Below are 18898 nucleotides of genomic sequence, written 5' to 3'. Positions count from 1 at the left end.
AAAGCCGCTGTACACTACCTGCTCAGCACCAAACAAGCAAACAGACACAGTTAGCTGTAGACTAGCTGGTGAACATAGTGGAGCATTTAGCAGCTAAAGAGCCAGATATTTCCCTCAGGAGTTGGTAGAGAGTAAAAACAAGAGCTAAAAGAGAACACGACTCCAAATGCAAGCTAAAGTTGCAGCTAAACAAGGAGTTTAAACTTGCTATAAAGCTCTGTAAAGATATCTTCCCATGAAACGTACCCTTAATGTATTTACCATGTGCTGTTATTGTAGGATTAATTAATGTTTTGCAGAATCATCCACCATCAACTTTCTGTTTAGTGGTGTGTTTTTTTTTGTCTGAAATAGATCTTTTGATATATTTGACCCTTGTTACCTTCTGTGGAACTGACTGACAAAGAATAAATATGCAGAAAAAAAGCAAAGCATTGCTGAGATGATGACTGCCAGCTGAATCTCATCTCTCCCTACAAGGCCTCTGAGTTTGTCCTCTCTCAGTGTTACTCAGCTCACCAGCAGAGATCTTCAGATCATCTGGAGATTCAGGATCCCATCGTCACCACCAGCATCCTCTTCAAAGAACGGACTCTAATTCTCCTCTGTACAGTTTTCATAATAAAGATTGTTAAGTTGATCTCTAAATGTGCTGTTATAGATTATTCTTCTTTCTTATTGTCACAGTCTTCATGTACAATTTAAAATTTAAATCAACTTAGTTGTTGCAACAAATACATTTTCCCCACAAGGACAATAAAGGTTTAATATGGTCCTTCTGGATGTTGCTTAAGAGTTGTTGTGTCCCATATAAGTCAAAATAACATGGAAAGGAAAGTGTAGGCGTGTGTGTGTGTGTGTGTGTGTGTGTGTGTGTGTGTGTGTGTGTGTGTGTGTGTGTGTGTGTGTGTGTGTGTGTGTGGAGGGGTAGTGGGTCGTGTTTAAAACCCCGGGGCAGATTTGTGAAAGTGCTGACGTGGCAGGAGCCAGGGTGACCATTGTGTGACTGCAGCGTGCTCTGCCTGAGCTGGGGTCGTTTTTCATGCGGGGGGTGGGGGGGGTGTGGGGGGGTTGACTGACCTTTTGAACAGCGTTTGGATTTGGACACACTCCAGATGAAGAGAGGCCCCGACCCTGCCTGTACGAGCTGCTTGTTTGGACACAATGACCCAGGAGCACATGGTAAACATAAGCTCACCCCACCCCAAAAAACCCCCTGAAGCCTGAAGCCAAGCGCAGCAGATCAGAGCAGCGATGGGAGGGCTGTGAACACTTGTTGCGAACATTGAGGCTGCATGGCGGTCACGTGACAGCAGACGGTTTTACTTACTGATACAGCTCCAGATACGCGTCTTCCTGTCCGCAGCTGACCTCAGAGATAAACTGCTGAACATTCAGTTGAACACAGAGTGAAGCTAAACCTTCAGCATTTCAATTACCAGCTGCTAAATTAGTATTTTGTTCCACTACACAGGTTTAATAAGTAGTCTGCACTATGTTCTTCTGTTTTTATTTGTAGCTAATAGAGTTGTGAAGTGGAAGGAGCTGCTGATGATGAATCCCCATTTCAATTAATTTCTTAAAAGGTTCTTCTCAATATTACCGACCACAGAAACTCAGGACTCTCCTGAATAATGTAACGATGCAACAGGTTTATATTCTGACCATCAGTTTACATTATTTCAACTTTGTTTCTGAGAAATAACGATTCATCTGTGATTTCGGCGGATGGCTAAGAATACTACAATACCCATGAGCCTCTGCTGTCGTTACTATGGAGACGAAGCCAGAGCGTAATGAATTCAAAATGTTTCATGGTTGAAGTTGTAAAGAAAACATGGCACCATAGTAACCTAGCTCTGTGATTGGCTGTCCACAGTCTTGCATCAACTTTTTTTTTTTTTTTTACAAACTTTTGTTGTTTAAAAATGAAAATAAGAACAGTTAGATGTTATCATGATGATGTTTAGTAGGTAATATTTACCATCTTAATTTAGCGTGCTAGCATGCTAACATTTGCTAATTAGCACTAAACACAAAGTACAACACAATGGATGCTGAATGTGCTGTGTTTTGTCCTGACAGAGCCCAGCTTTCACCCTCTTGTGATTCCATAACTAGGAATGTGAATTTCCTGAAGTATTGTGGAAACTATGTTTTTTATCTCAATTCCCACAGCAGGCTGGCAGTACTGGTTGCTGTAGCAGACTCCATAGCCTTCACAACCGGCTTCAGTCCGCTTGTAGAGCATACGATGTGGGTTTAATTAACCGTTTTAATCTGTTTTGGGACCAATTGTCTCATTTTAAGAGCCACTGACATACAACATGCGGTTTGTGATTTTAATATTCACATAGATGACGTTTCTTGTAGCTTTGCTGCTGATTTGCTTAATATCACTGTCTGGTCCCCACACATCATTAGGGGTCATACTTTAGACCTTGTTTTATGCATTTTAAATATTTATATGTTCAACCTGTCTTTTAATGTACATTCTTTTCCCAGTAAAAACATTTAAATTGTTCTTGCATCTTAAATCTCAGCTGAGAAGTTTTCTGCAGCTTTTGACCCAGCGCAGTGTTTTCTTCTCACACTGACGTTACTTGTCTAGTCCACTCCTTTAATACACATCGCTCCAGTGTTTAGGATAAAGTGGCTCCGAGTAAAATGAGACTTGTTCCCTTCATCAATTCATCCCCCCTGGTTAAATGACACTATTCAACTGGGAAAGTTCACCAAGCTCCATGTGCACCATCTCCGTTACAAAGACCTTTTAACTGAGTTCAACAGCATGGTTAAGGATGCTTCTTACTTCCTCCAGTAAACCTTAAAGTCCTGTTTGACACCATCAACAGCATTGTCACTCCTGCATCTACTGATGTGCCTATTTTTTCTCTTTTCCTTTGTTTATAAGATTAAAGATGTCAGGGTGAGGCTGAACATGCAGTTGTTCAGCCTCTTCTGAAAAAAAACTAACCTTGATCCATGCTTTCCTAAAAACTACAGGCCTATATCTAAGCTGCCTTTTATCTCAACATTTTTAGAGAAAGTTGTTGCCAAACCGCTCACTGCTGTCTTGACTGCACACAACATTTTAGATAAATTCCAGTCTGGTTTCTGTCAGAAGCATTCCACTGAAACAGCTTTTCTCAAGAGTCTCCAATGACATAATGATGTCTTCTTTTGTGGGTGAATGCTTTGTTTTGGTGCTGCTGGATCTCAGTGCAGCTTTTGATACTGAACAGCATCCTGACTGAAAGGCTGAAGCAGTGGGTGGATGTCTCTGGGAGCGCCCTGGGGCTGGTTGCTTGTTCCCTACATGTCTGAAACCGCTGCTCTTTCCTGTGGTGTACCCCAGGGTTCTGTTTTGGGTCCTATATTATTTGCTTTGTATATGCTTCATTTTGGTCACATTATTAGCAAATTTAGAAATATCACTGTTGCACTGATGGTATCCAGCTGTATGTCTCTTTTAAGCCTGTTTTGCACAGTAAGGACTGCATGACTAACAACTTTTTACAACTTAACACAGATAAGACTTGAGGTTCTTATCGTTGCTTCAGATAGCGGAGCTTCCAAGGTTGCTCAGTGCGTTGGGTCCCTTTCTTCAGTTGCACAGTCTAATCTTCTCTGTGTAACATTTGATCAGGCGATGCACTTCGATCGACGAATCATTAACCCGTTCATACTATGAGTTCATACTCAGGTCTGTTGTATCACAGATTATTCACACTTTTATATCATCCCAGTGAGACTACTGGAATTTCACCTGCCTTAGTCCCTGTCATCCCTGGACCAGGGACATCACACCCATCTTATCTTCTTTACATCGGCTTCCCATCAAGTTTAGGATTCATTTTAAGGTTCTTGTTTTCACATATAGAGCCCTGCATGGTCAGACCTGCTACACCTTATATCACCAGTAGGTCACTTTGGTCTTCTGACCAGAGCTTACTGGTTGTCCCTCACACTCGACTGAAAACAAAAAGGTTTCTGATGCCTTTAAAAAGCAGCTGAAGCCTCATTTATTCAAACTGGCCTTCGTCACGTACTGTCTAGTGTTTGTATGGATGCATTTCCCAAAATAACTCATACATGCAGCAAAACATTATAATTAACTTGCAAAAGGCTGCAACTCACCCAAAACTGTTCATTCATGTTTCAGAATTAAGTTATTGTGTCAATAAATAAGTCATCGCCACCAAAATGACACGTTCCTTTGACATGGTGTAAAACCAACCAATGTTTTGTCCGTCATGTTTTCACCAGGAAACGTGTACGTGAACGTCTGCTGAACCAGTCTGTCGGTGTTGTTTTCCTGAAGCTGACTGACTGCTGTGAATTCTCTTCAGACATTTCAAGAGTTCACGTTACACTTTGTAAAGCAAAAGTAATGTGAGGAAAAAAACAAGTTTATTTTCCTGCTGTGGTCACACAACACAGTACAATACAAAAAAAACAAAAAAAACATAGGCCGACTATACGCAGCAGTATAGCAACAGATAAAGTTACAGTACTGCTGTTATATCATCACAAGCAGCAGGTGAAGATGTTTGACTTTGTGGTCGATGATCTTATACTTTACACCTCCGTCGCCCGTCGCCCTGCGTTCCCAAACCGTAGTAACTCTGTTGCCCTGAAGCTCTATTTAATAACCGTACTCATGACTCGGTCGGTTGAGATAAAACGTGAGAAACTCTGCAGTTCGAGTCCATATCGATGCAATTTATGAAACATGGGCCGGCCAGATGTGATGACTTCTAACATATTTTTCAGAACTATTCAACTATTTTGATCACAGACATGTACAACCAATAATTGTTCAAATTGTAGACAATTAGTCATTTGCTGAAAACGCTAAATGCTAAAACATTTCCAAATGTAACAAAGATGTTTTTTTTTTTCCTGTTTTGACGACTTCATCTGTCATTGGAGAAAAAACTGTGATGTGAAACAAATGAATAACAGTCACGACGAGGAAGGAGGTGAATTCGGGTGAATCAGGTAATGAATCATTCCTTGTTTAACATCAGTTTCAAAGCTGCAGCCAGTTCTATGAAATCACGGGATATTTTCAGCATTTTGATGGGAGCTGTTTTTACTGGCAGCGTTCGGAGGTGAGAACAGCTGAGGTTTGTTGTTCCTGCTCGCTCGCTCGCTCACTCTCTCTCTCTGTGTGTGTGTGTGTGTGTGTTTGCCTGTTCTCCAGCCAATGAGTTCAAGACGTGTTTCCTCCAGCCTCATCCTGCACTTCAGAGTCAGGAAAGAGGAGGAGGAGAGCTTTGGGTGAGCGACAGCTGAACAAACAGAGAGAGAGAGAGAGAGGTGGGGGGGGAGGGGGAGGGGGGGGGGGGGGGGGGAGAGAAACCCTCAGTTTTTCTCTGAGTGTGCCACGTAATTTGAGCAAACCCATTAATCTCGGGCCACTGGCTCTTCGGGCCCTCTGGGTGTTGAGTTTCGGTGACAGATGAAAAGAAATGAGCTGGCTCGGCTGGAATCTGAGGCCGACCTCACGCCAGAGATGAACCAGCCTGAGAGAGAGAGAGAGAGAGAGGGCGGAGGTCTGGAGCTGGTTTGGATTGGCCGTCTGATTGGCTGGCAGACATCAAAAGGATCAGCAGACCGAAGGCATTTTTTTGTGTCAAGAAGTTTTTTAACCCATCTGAGTGTTTTATTATATTTTAAGGTTGAAGGAGTGAGAGAGTGAAACCTGCTTTCCTTTTTCAATAAAAGACCAGAAATAAAAAAAAATTAAATTACCTCACAATTTTAAAGGGAAACAAGACCCCCAGTTTGTTTTTTTGGAGGAGAAACACTGATTTAAAAAAACACATTGAAACTGTTTCTCATGGTCAGCGGATCAATGAGAAAGCTCCAGAACAAGCTAGTAAGTGGACCCTTGAGTTTTTTTACTTCCAGTCAAGAGGAACATTTAACTCATCAGAAAAGTTCTTGGAGATCAAGTGATGAAGTTTCATTTTGTCTGATTTAAGCTGAATTGATGTCAGATCTGCTCAGCAACTCATTTAAAAATACTTTTCCTTTTTCTTACAATTCAGAGTTAAATATATAAATATATATATTTGATTTGTATCTGACAGCTGGAGTTACTATTGTGAATCCTGCACAATATGGTTTTACATTCAAAGCAGCTCATGTGTCAGAAGTCGTCTGTCCGCCTACAACATGAACAGACTGTTAACTCTTCCACTGCTGACCCTCCATTCAACTCTTCTTCTTCTTCTTCTTCTTCTTCTTCTTTAAACTGTCGTTAGTTTTCTAGATAATAAAACTAATCTGTTAATATCTGGAAGACAATCAGATCAGAACTATAAAATGCTTTAAAGTTTCTTTAACTGAGATTTAAGACGTTTTTAATGTCAGTGACGGAAATGAATGTAAAAATACAATATTACAAAATCAAACCCACTGTTGACCAGTCTGCTACTGGTCTGTAGTCTATTAGACTGGTTTAACTCAAAAAAAAAATAAAAATACAATATTGTGAAAACTTTTAGAACTAAAATTACAACATTTAAAAAAAGGTCAAACATTGAATTAAATGGTTTCAGGCAGATTTTTCCAGGATCTCAACGTTCTTCATCTGAATCTTTACTCAGATGTTTCCTGTAATTCTCTTAAAGTCTGTATTCGTTCTTTATTTAACACTGATGCATCGAGCAGTTTGATTTATTTTGTTTAAAGCTGCAACTAATGATAACGATAATGATATTCCCAACAGTCCACAACCCAAACATGGTCAAATAGAAATATTTACTATCAAATAAAACAAAGAAAAACTCACATTTGCGAGGCTGCAACACTAGAAAAGTGATTAATCGCTTCAATAGTTCAATATTTTCTGTCCGTTAATTGATCAACTAATTGTTTCAGCTCTGCTTTAATTATGTGAGTTTAAAGTGCTGCGTTGGTCCCAGAATAAGACGATAATCTGGAGGTTATATTAGAAAAAGTGACAATTTCACAACTGCAGAATGGAGATAATATCAATATAACTGCAGCTCCTACAGGAAGTGTTGCATTATGGGTCGTTTGTAGTCTTACTGGTGAGACAGTCAGTCAATGTTCACATTTGAGAAGCTGGAATTTTGCAATATTTTACATTTTTTTGCTTGTAAAAATGACGATTAATCAATTATCAAGATTAATTAAACCAATCAACTAATTGTTTGAGCTTTCATTAAACGAGGAAACGAGGGTTTTAATTCCAGCTCTGCTCAAAGAGAGCTGATCTGTTGTAGGGCTGCAACTGACGATTAGTTCAATTATCGATTGATCTGTGATTTGATTATTATAAGATGTTAGAAAATAGTGAAAAATGTTGATGGAAAGATTTGAACCTAAAACATCTTGTTTACTGTCAGAGACGACGAAAGACACCAGAAAATATTCACAATTCAAACTGGAATCACCGAAAAAAACGATTAATTGATTATCAGAATTAGTTTTCAGCTGATTGATCCACAACGCTCTACTCGTCTCTAACGAGCTCAAACATCCAGACGTCACAGATTTTTCTGCGTGTGCAAAAGTGTTTCATCGAATGTGTTTGAACTTTTTAAAACGTGTCGTCATGGAGATTTAAAAACCTGCCGCCGGCGAGCAGAGCAGACAGGAAAGGGTTAACGGTGGTTTTTTTTTTTTTTTTGCTCTCCTGGCTGCTGGTCTGAATGGCGGCTGAAAGCGGCGGGGGCCCCGGCATAAACACACACACACACACACACACACACACACACACACACAGGCCCCCATTCATCCGCTCGCCGTGTGATCAACCTTGAACAGTGGAAGGCGTGTTATTGCAGCAGAGCGGGGGGGGAGGAGGCAGAAGAAGAAGAAGAAGAGGAAGGAGGGCGGGGAGGGGAGGGGGACAGTGACTCAGGAATTCCACCGAAGAGCACGTGACCCGTGAGCAAGGCATTTATATACTCCCCCCCCCCCGCCGCCCCTCGCCCCTCCTCCTCCTCCCCTCTGCTCCGAGGCATGGGCCCCTCTGTACTCCTTCTTCTTCTTCTTCATGTGTTCTTTTTCTTCCGTCAAAAACCAGCCGAACGTGTTGAGCAGAAAATATCCACAAGTGACAGAATCACACTTTTTTATGCAGAATATCAACTTAAAACCAGATAACGAGCCGAATGAATGTTGCTGTTCTGATGAGTAAAAAAAAAAAACTTCAGATCCAGTCTGACAGGAGCCATTTTGTCTGATGAAACCAGTTTGTTGTGGAGCAGGAAGCTTGTTTGGATTCCCGTCCCAGAGGGAGGGGGGGAGGGAGGGAGGGGGGGCGGACAAACAGAGCCCAGAGGCGTCTCATCCCGTCATCCTGACAGAGCTATGTGGAAAAAAAAAAAACACACACCGGTGACGAGCTGCTTGCTCAGCTCCCCGTCGTAACAGTCCCAGCGGGGGCCGCCGCCGCCGCCGCTCATGACCTCACGTCTTCGGTATGTTTTCACTGGAATCAGGGCGTCGGTTCAACAACAACAACAACAACAACAATCTGCTGCCGAGGTTTGTTCTTAAAGAATAAAACAAAGATGGCTGGTGAGACGCCAGCGACACATGGATCCAAGCATGTCAGCAAAAAAAGCACCGGGGGGGGGGGGGGGGGGTCAAAACATATTGTCACGCAGGGTGTGAAGCGTTGTCACCGGGCCGTCTCTCTCTTTGAAAGCCACGCGCATCGCGTTTCCACGGCGACTATTTTTAGGCCTCCTTATCACGTAACGCCTCACAAGAGCATGAGGCTGAGCGGCGAGCGGCCTCGACTCGCCTACATGTGATTTACTGTACAAAACGTTTATGCAACACACTTCTCTACTCCCGGCCTTCACCCTCCTCCTCCTCCTCCTCCTCATCCCTCTCTCTCTCTCTCTCCTTGACTTTTCTTCCTCCCACTATTCCCTGGAAGCCGGTTTTTTCCTGTTGGAAGGTATTGCATCATGGCTGATTCACAATCAGGCCGTGACTCTCCAACCGACTCCTGGCTGATTATGGAAAAATAAGCAAAACCACAGAGACACTAGAGGTGTTATTACAAGGTCTGAAACTGTATTTGGCAAGTTTTTTTTCTTAAACAAGTGCATACATGTACAGCTAGAAGCATTTTTTCTTTGTTTTTTTTTTTATTAATTTTTTTGCCAAGTGCTCAGATTAGTCACATTCTATGTTTGACAGGGACTGTCTCCAGACCTAAAGTACACCGACAGAAAAGAAACAAGTGTGATGGGGGGGGAGGGGGGGGCTGTTATGAGGAGTACATACCTTTCATCTTCAAAAATATAGAAACACAATGTATTGAAAAAGAAAAATCAAAAAAATTATACAGCCATGTTTACGAAGTATACACTTCCCTTGTGTCCAATATGTACATGTCCGTCAGTTTGTCTGGGGCTCTCTGGATGACTGGTGTGTGTGTGTGTGTGTGTGTGTGTGTGTGTGTGTGTGTGTGTGTGTTGCTTTATGTCCTGCTGTTGTTGCCGTAGTTGAATTACAAAAAAGGAAAAAAGTTCAAGAAAAAACAGCTGGTGAACATTTTAAGGGTCCCGCTCCTTTTTTACCTTTATGTCCCCAGCCAAGATGGTGGCTATTTCACCCTGCATGAAGGCCCAGGGTACGTTGGAGCCGACCAGCGGGCATCGCTCGCCGCTGGGGCAGTACACCTCGCCGGTGGCGCCCTGCTGCTTGATGCTTTCCCGGGAGCAGGGGAAACAGAACTTGTGGGACGGCACTGACGGGCACTGGACGAAGTGAGTGTCCTCCAGCCGCTCGTGGCACAGCGTGCAGCACAGCGGCACGCTGCCGGGCGGCACGGAAGAGTCCGGAATGCTCTGCGGCGGCGGCGCGTGAGGGTCCATGCCGCCGGGCACGTGTGGGCCAGAAGGGTTGGCGCTCCCCGGCCCCTCCCTCTGGGCCAGCCTCCTCTGAGAGGCCGAGGACGGAGACAGCGGGCTGCCGCTGTTCCGCCGCGCGCCCGCCGTGGTGGAGTGTACCTGGTTGCCATCCTTAGGCGAGCCGGTGCTGCCTGCATTGTCGGTGGCGAGGATAAGGGCTGCCATGGGGGACTGACCGTTCTGCGCTGTGGCGGCCTCAGGGGGCGTGGTGCGTGAGTGGGGGGAGATGGTGGAAGGGGGCGCAGCTGAGAAGCCAGGCAGGGCTGCAGGGGGCATCTTCAGGACCTCAGATGGTGATGGGAGCCAAGGTTGGCCCTCACTGCCGTTCATCTTGGGGGCGCTGCCCTCGCCTTCTGGCTCTGGGGAGGCCTTCCTCTTCATGCTCCGAGGGTGCTTCCCCCTGTCTGAGGAAGAGGAAGAGGATTAAACACAACACCACATATAAACACACACAAACACACACAGAAGCATGCTGCTCTGAATAATGAAACACGGGAAATTTCTCCACACATGGTGAATAAAGCTGCTTTTATGCAGCTGCTGTCCTCTGCCAGAGCCCCGCGTGCACAGAGGTTAGCGGGTGCGTGTCAGCCGCGTCATCATTAAGCATGTCGGGTTAAAGGCGTCACGCTGTGCGTGAAATTCGCTGACACATAATTTCAGAGCTACTAAGTTCCTGTTTGCACAGCATGCAGGTTGAAAATATCCCAGCTGGAAGCAGAAATGCTTTTACCTGTTTTGGAGGAGGAGGCGCTTTCATACCCCATCACCCGCTGCATGGCCGCGTGCTCCTTCTTGAACCGGCTGTCCAAGGTGTGCAGCGCCATCAGGTCCCGGACCGTCTTGCCTTTGCTCATCCAGTCCTTGTGGCTGTCCGACAGGTCCGACAGGCTGTCCGGCCGGTGTTTGTCTTTCAGCTCCTCCGGTCGCTTGCCATGCTCCCCGGGGCCCGGCGCAGCAAGCACCCCGGGAAGCCCCATCTGCGCCGGGCGGCCGTTGAGCGGGTGTACGGTCGGTATGCCGCCGTTCACCAAAGGCACCAAGCTGGGAGGAACCGTGCTAGTCCTGCGGGGGTTGGGGCTTTGTCGGTTCAGCTCCGGGGGTTCGTCGGGTTTTGGAAATCCGTTCGGCACCGGGAGGCCGTTCGCCTGCCTGCCCGCTTGGTACTCCGGTCCCAGCCGCGGCGGCCGGTCGGACAGCGGGTAGCGGTCCAGAGGCTGCGGCGGACGGGAGCCCGGGTCTCCGGCCGAGTGGTTGAGCTCCTTCCCGGGGTGCTGGGGCTTCCCCGGCCCCGGAGAGCGGCCCTCCTGGAAGCCGTGGGCTCTCTTTAGCTGCCGGGCTGTGTCGATAACAAATTCCACCCGGTCGGCCCCCTCGTAGTTGACACATCCGCGGCACACCGGCTCGGTAAAATCCCAGATCATCGCCCACGGCATGCGGGGCAGGTCGCACAGATAGCAGGACTGCCTCCGTGAGGCAGCGACCGCCGCGGAGGACATGTTGAAGCCCGAAGCGGAGGAGAAATGCTCCAAAATGTCCGCCGGTTTGTTTACGTCGCAAGAAGAAAGAAGTAACCGGAAAAAAAGAATAAAACTCGGTAGTATTTTCCGTCAGAAAGCAGCAGCGTCGCACCGACTGGAGCTCATCGTAGTTGTGTCCTCTGATGCCGCGCGCCTCCGTCTGAGCTCGCGCTTACAACTCAGCGCGAGCTCTCAATGTAGCGCCGTGACGTCAGCAGCGACACTCAGCTCGTGCTCCGGGCTTCCATTTACTGGATTCTTCGACGACCCCTCGGGCGCATGCTCACAGTATCTCTATCTTTATCCGGAGAGCTGACACACGAAGATCGTCTGTGTCCGAGTCTTAGAAGAGGTATCACTCCGTCTCGGTTTTTCAGTGACGGCAAGTAGCGACTACAGGTTATTTAGCACAGAATTTCCTGTCTCTAATAAAAATGAAAATGTCACTAAAAGAAAGAAAGAATAAACACATTTTAGGCTCTTTAAGCCTTTAAGCCAAATTTGAGCCATTTTACATTTGAGAGCAGTAAAAACATCTTTCTTTTAAACTGAAATTTTATGACTGTTCCTAAAGTGATCCAGAATGGAAATATTTAAACTTTTTTGTACATAAAGGGGGTTAAATTTGACCCGTATGTATTCATAAAATTCAAAAATTACCATTCAAAAATTTTGTTGCATTCTTCACATTTAATAACGCTCATTTAAATCATATAATATGGTTGTTATGTTCTACTATTTTAGGTACCATGGGAACATAATACAGCATAGTGTAATTGTGAATGTTTTTTCTCCATAAACAAAAAGTACAAAACCTAAAGAATACACCCTCCCTCTGTTCTCTGAAAGCTTCATTAAGGATTAATCATCATTTCTTAACATAGATGAGGTATTTAAAAATGAAAAATAATTTATGAGTCAGAAAAAAAAAACAGTGTGTACGGGTAAATAGAAATGCTATGACACAGTTAAAAATAAGAAACAACAATAACTTCAGTAAAATGTCACTATATATATATCTATATTTTTTTTTATTAAAAGTTTGTTTGATCCCCGTTAGCATCTGCATGTTCACACAGTTTACAAGGTGACAATACAGAAATACACATTTACACCAGTCATCACAGTACACTAACATGACAACACATCCTAATGCACATCTACTCTAAACAAAACATGTAAGAGTCATAATTTAACATAAAATGCCCAATGGAACCCTTTCACACCAAAATAATACTTATAATTACCAAAGTTTCATTTAGCACTTTTCAAACCATGTGTATTATTTTGTTGTTTAATATGATTTGGGAGTGAATTCCATTCTCTGTATTGAACTGATGTTGTTTTGTGAGGTAATGCTGCGTTCCAGTCACCTCGGAAGTGGGAGATGGGAATAATGATGATGTCACACCCATGTTGACTGCGTTCCAGTACAATAAGTCGGAAAACCAGTTCTGGCCAGGTTAGCCATTGTTCCAGTTGAAATTTCCCTCTGGGAACTCTGGAATTCCGACTTACCAGTTCAAATGGAACGCACCAGTAAACAACCTCCAGCAGCATGTTCAGATAAACTCATACTGATAAAAATAAATAATAAGCTCTGCTAGCTTTGTTTCCATATGTTTCACTTACAGTCTGACTTGTCTTTATATTCCTGAGTCAATTTGACGCTTGAAAAAACAAACAAACAAAAGTCTCACAAACAGTCTTTGCTAACTGACAACCAGTAAGCTATCAATGCTAACACAGCATGTCATATGATATTAGCTAAATACTAAATCTACTGATGTTCTCCATAAATTCACACCATATCTGCAGATTAACAGGAGAAACTTCTGTTATCCAAACATTTCAAGATGTTTACCTCCTTTTGTAGCCTTGTAGTAACACCAGACATATAAAAAATAAGCCTAAATTAGCAATTTTATTAGCAGTTCCTAAACAAGTAAAAAGAAATAAACAATATTAGTTGTATAAGTGTTAATATTGGATTTTGAGTTTCCAGTGATGGTTACAGTCATTTCTCCAGCATCATGTCAACATGTCCTTCAGCAAAAAGACATTTCACCCCAAATTGCTCCTGTTGTGTGTAGAAAAAACTATAATTCACTTTTCAAATTAATGTAATATGTCGTAATCTGTTTTTCTGAGTAACCCTGAGTAACACTACTTTTTCATTTTAAATGTACAATACCTAAAATAAAGTTGTGTGGATTAAAAAAAAAATAGACAAAACATCCAAATATATAAACCACTGTAGCATTTAGTTTACAGGAGGATCATTTTTGCTCTGTGTGTCAGAATCAGGTCCTGGAATCGGAGGCAGAGTGAGAGCTCTTCCCTCTTTCTCCCCATCTTTGTCCACAGGGAACCAACGAGCTTTTATAAATACCAAAACCCTGAGCAGAGTTCAGCTGACTGTACAGAGACTCTATCAGCGACTCAACAAGTAACCACAGACTGTATCATGGAAGACAAACTCATTTATTTTCTCTTCCCCCTTTTTTTTTTTAAAATCACATTTCTTCTTTCTCTCCATCGAGAGCAGATGACACAATAAAATAATATATTAATGGCGTAAAACATGAAGTCTCTGTAGGATGAAAGCATTGTTAGTGTGCTGAAGCTGTTTTTGAAGCTCGACCTCTTCAGTCCTTCTGTTGCATTCCAGTCCCGGTGCCAGGCACCCGTGACGTCACCGGGCCAACAGCCAATCACAGAATTCAGCTGTTGTTACCAAGCAAACTGTAAATCTCCCTCGCTGCTCTCAGAGCGAGCTGACTGAGGACAAACCTGCACAGTAAACACAAAGTCAGCTCCAGTTTTCTCCGCTTTACCTCCAAACATCCTGTTAATATTTCACACTGTGATGATCTGAAAGTGAAAAACCAGCAGTGGAAAGTAACTAAGTACATTTACTCAAGTACAGTTTTGAGGTACTTGTACTTTACTTGAGTATTTCCATGTGATGCTACTTTCTACATGTCAGAGGGAAATATTGTACTTTCTACTCCACTACATTTATTTGACAGCTTTAGTTACTTTTCAGATGAAGATTTGACACAATGGATAATATAACAAGCTTTTAAAATACAACACATTGTTAAAGATGAAACCAGTGGTTTCCAACCTTTTTGGCTTTTGACGTCTTACAAAAAGCAGTGTGTAGTCGGGGTCACATTTCACATGTCTATGAGTTGTTAACAGCTCCACCAAATAGTGATTTTTCACTCTAAACTTCTCACATGCTTTCATTTCAATAAATGTTCAAATGATCCAATATTTCAGCAAAAATCAAAGATTAGAGAAAAAGTCCAAAAACTGAAAACAGATTTGTGTATCAGAACTTTGTTTTTTCTTCTTTCCTCTCCCATTAATCATCTCACCACCCCTCAGATTTATCTGCTGACCCTTTGGAGGGGCCCGACCCCTAGGTTGGGAACCACTGGACTAAACTAGCTAACTGTATATAAAGTAGTGTAAACTAGCTCCACCTCCAGCAGCTACAACAGTAACATGCTGCTCTAACACTGATGCTTCACTATTAATAATCTAATGATGTCATATATAATAATATATCAGTCAGAGGGACCAAACCACTACTTTTACTGCAATACTTTAACTACATCAAGCTCATAATACTTATGTACTTTTACTGCAATACTTTAACTACATCAAGCTCATAATACTTATGTACTTTTACTGCAATACTTTAACTACATCAAGCTCATAATACTTATGTACTTTTACTGCAGTAACTTCATGTTAGTATTAGAGAACAGGGTGAGCTCTCTCAGTTATGTGAGTTAAATGAAGCAGAAAATGAAATGTATTTTGTTTCATGTTGTTCTTTGTATTAATAATTACAGCAGAAGATTATTCAGTAAAACTGAAAACAAACTTACTTTCTTATGGAAGATGTTGAAACTATGAAAACACTGTGAAATACGATGGCTGATTATTAAAAGATAAATAGCTTTTATATTCTCCTTTTCTTCTGTGTGAAACATGTTTCCTCCTCCATACTACACACAGCCTGTATTTTACAGCGATGTTTTCTTTGGCATCGAATCAAACTTTATTTGTATAGCAGCTGTCGTAAAGGTTAGTGTCATTCAACAAGCTTTATAGATGATTGACAGGCTGATAAAACAAATGTAGACAAAAGCGGTTTTCTTTGGAATATGCATGTCATTTGCAAGAAGTTGCTATTTATACTGTGTGTCGTATTATTGTATGTTATGTAATCCGATGTGGGATGGACCATTTTACTGATATGACATGTAAATAAAAAAGTATTTCATTCATTCATACAGACCTAGTAAATCATCACCAGCCCTGTGCAATAATAGGAGCCGTGTATTTAAAATAAAACAGTCTCATAAGTAAAGACACAGTGCTGTAAAGGTCAAAGGACCTGAGGACACAGAGAAGAGGAGTTCAGGGAAAAAGCAGCAGACTGATCAGTGATAAAGTTGCTGTCTGGCCAGCGGTGAGTCAGCAGCATTATCTCCTCTCAGAGGCTGCAGCGCTGCACTCGGCTCAACTCCGCTCCGGTCGAAGCTGCACAGCATCATGACATGGCTCGCCTCGCTCAACCAGTCAGCTGATGGAAACGGAGAGAGAGAGAGAGAGAGGAAGAGGAAGAGGAAGAGGCCACAGTTGAACAATGCGTCCTGTTTTTCCAGCGTGGCCTCAGCCACTGCAGGCAAATGTGCAGGAGCAGCGAGCTGTTTCCATCCTGGACGGCGTTCACACATCAGCTGCTCTCAGGCAAATCTACAGTAGAAGAGGAAGAGAGGAGAAATACAGCAGAGTTACATGAAGTTTGTTTGTGGTTTCATCAGCTTTCACAGGACATAGAGGGACATATTCTGCATATTTCCAGCTCTGTATTGATATTCTGGGGCTCTACTGGAATATTTCTGCATGATTTCCAGTTAAAAACTCCTTATTAATCTTCTACTGGTCCTTTATGCAGCCCCTCAGTTCAGCCTCTGTCTGAAACAGGCCGTTTTAGCTCCTGTCTCTTTAAGGCCCCGCCTCCCGATGAGCCCACTCTGTTCTGATTGGTCAGCTTCAGGAAGCTTCCTCCGGCTCCGGAGGCTACATAAACAAACTATAGTAGGACACACCTTAGCAACAACCTTAGCAACAACCTTATCAACCAAACCTACGAAACAGACGGCCGTTTACGAGCATGTGTGACGAGCCGATGTCAGTTTGTCAGCAAGGTAGAAAAAACAGCCGCATACGAAGCTTCCAAGCAGATTGAACCCCTGACTTTTGACTTGCAGGCAGCATTTCTACATACGCTCATCTCAAGTTTTGGAGCTTTGACCATGTTTAACATCCGACATCAAAACAGGATATAAATAATAGAAAATCACAAAAAGCAGAATATTTCCTCTTTAAGCTTTCTAAAATGCCGTTTTCATGCAAAAACACTAAGTGTTTCCGCGGAGGACAGATTTGCAAGTCAGCCACAGAAAACCAGCGAAGAAGAAACGGTATACTGTTTCCGCAGCAGCTTCCTGATATTTAGTTTATTGCGAGCAGATTCCAACAGTTTGAGCAGAGAAAGGTGGTAGATATCTACGTTTAACTCTAAACAAGCTGTCAAAGTAGACAATAAAGCCGTCAGCGTGAAGCCGTCCGCCATTGTTGTCATTGTCGTTGCGTTTCTTCTTCTTCTTCTTCCAATGAAACGTCACGCTACTGCCACCATCTGGTCTGTCAGCGATATGACAGCGTTTCTACAAAGCTCCACTACAACACCACGCCGGCGTTTTGACATTTATACACTCTGGAGGCCGTTTTAGTTTTTTAGAGAAAAAGATGCATTTACCAGTTGAACTTAGTGTGGACATGATCTAAATGTGAGCGTCCTGATCAGGATTTCATGGCTGCTGGTCGTCTCAGCCTCCTCTGAAGCCTTTCTCCTCATGACCCTTTAAATCCCCCTCAGTCAGGCGACTGATCATCCTGTCGCTGCCTCCCACAGAGCGGAGGGGAGGAGGGAAATCCTTCATGTGATTTCACTTCTCAAATGGAAACACAAACATGAACTGACAGCATGGACGACATTTCCCACCATCAGTCATTCAGCACCTAAACACATAACAAAACATATGTGTTAAGTTCAGAAACACAGATACACACATTCAGTATATGTTTATACCATCAGTCGGTTAAAATGTCTCCATAACTCAAATGTAAATGATAAACCTGAGTTAGAGAAAATATTTCAAACTGTTTCCTTAATTAAGAAAAATTACTTGCATTAATTCCTTTATTCAGGCTACAGAGTCACTAGTTAACAATATTATTACAGAAATAATGACATAAATCAAAAATAGGAAGAAAATGATGGTTTTACTTCATAAATATGAGAAAATATGTCCCACAGATGGGTTCAAATAAGACTTTTTTGTAGTTTTAATGTTTAAGCAAGAAGTTGAAATGATTTTCAATTTCTTTCTGAGAAACTTGAGTGGAAATTTGAGAAAAAATGTGTGATTCCCTTTTGTTATGGCAGCAACACATTTCCTCCCAACTTGCTGTTGATGTTTTGAACCTGACTTGTGGTGTTTCATGTACTTTATCTTTAGGAAGCGTCAGTGTGCTACAAACACAGAGCTCACTGGATCATCTAAAGATATTTTAAAGTTTTCTTTTTCGTTCTTTCCCTTTTTTGTCTCTGTACGTTGATGAAGTTGATTCATAAAGTAGAAGTAAAGTAATAATTTGTTCAAGTTGAGACATTTTCATCGCATCATTCTGGCATCTTTCCAGTGATTTTGTTTGCAATCACACCACCTGCGTCCCGTCTGAACATACACAATCCGACAATAACGCCCACTTTATGCTGCGATTGGTCGGGTGTGTAAAGGTATGAAAGCAGAGGGTGTTTGAACTGAACAAGGTGCGACACCAAAGACCATTAACGCCATTTGTTTCATCACGATGAGACTACAGAGACAGAGTTGTTGGAGAGAGATCAGTGAGGCAGAGCAAAGCAACCACGAGGAGGCTTTAATGGCAGGTTTGTCAGCGTTTCATCCAGCGTGGATGTATAAGGATTGATGAACAGGTCCTCCTCTGACTGAAGTGACTGCTGGAGACATTTCTTGTTGGAAATGAATGATTGTGTTTTCAAGTCTTACTCAATACTGAGTATCTGCCAACCAAATCTAATACAATATTTGTTCTGTGCTTGTGCTTTAAGAAAATAGAACCTGGGTTAGGGTTAGGGTAAATTAGGGTTAGGGTAGGGTTAGGGTAGGTTAGGTTAGGGTTAGGGTTAGGGTTAGGGTAGGGTTAGGTTAGGGTTAGGGTAGGTTAGGGTTAGGGTTAGACTAGGGTAGGTTAGGGTTAGGGTTAGAATAGGTTAGGGTTAGGGTAGGTTAGGGTTAGGATAGGTTAGGTTAGGGTTAGGGTAGGTTAGGGTAGGGTTCGGGTAGG

General features: G+C 42.8%; 1 protein-coding gene and 1 long non-coding RNA gene across 2 annotated transcripts; both read right to left on the bottom strand.

Annotated features, from left to right (window-relative positions):
- Positions 1–9050: 9050 nt before the first annotated feature.
- Positions 9051–11689, bottom strand: irf2bp2b (interferon regulatory factor 2 binding protein 2b). Its single transcript, XM_067585686.1, has 2 exons — positions 10648–11689; positions 9051–10318 (listed from the first exon to the last, which is right to left on the bottom strand). The coding sequence occupies exons 1-2, from the start codon at positions 11411–11413 to the stop codon at positions 9558–9560; spliced, it is 1527 nt and encodes a 508-aa protein (XP_067441787.1). The 5' UTR covers positions 11414–11689; the 3' UTR covers positions 9051–9557.
- Positions 11690–13899: 2210 nt separating this feature from the next.
- LOC137180359 (uncharacterized) lies at positions 13900–18267 on the bottom strand. The gene is made up of 2 exons (XR_010927952.1): positions 17283–18267; positions 13900–16213 (listed from the first exon to the last, which is right to left on the bottom strand). It is a non-coding gene; the product is annotated as an uncharacterized lncRNA (long non-coding RNA).
- Between the last annotated feature and the right edge of the window lie 631 nt (positions 18268–18898).

This window comes from Thunnus thynnus, chromosome 3 (assembly GCF_963924715.1).
Source record: "Thunnus thynnus chromosome 3, fThuThy2.1, whole genome shotgun sequence".
NCBI lineage: Eukaryota > Metazoa > Chordata > Actinopteri > Scombriformes > Scombridae > Thunnus > Thunnus thynnus.
This window is presented reverse-complemented; position numbering and strand designations above follow the sequence as displayed.

Excerpts from the sequence above, each read along its gene's own strand:
- irf2bp2b (XM_067585686.1), bottom strand. The coding sequence starts at position 11,413 with ATGTCCTCCGCGGCGGTCGCTGCCTCACGGAGGCAGTCCTGCTATCTG. Across the intron at positions 10,319-10,647 it reads CGCCTCCTCCTCCAAAACAG|ACAGGGGGAAGCACCCTCGG; the intron begins GTAAAAGCATTT and ends CCTCTTCCTCAG.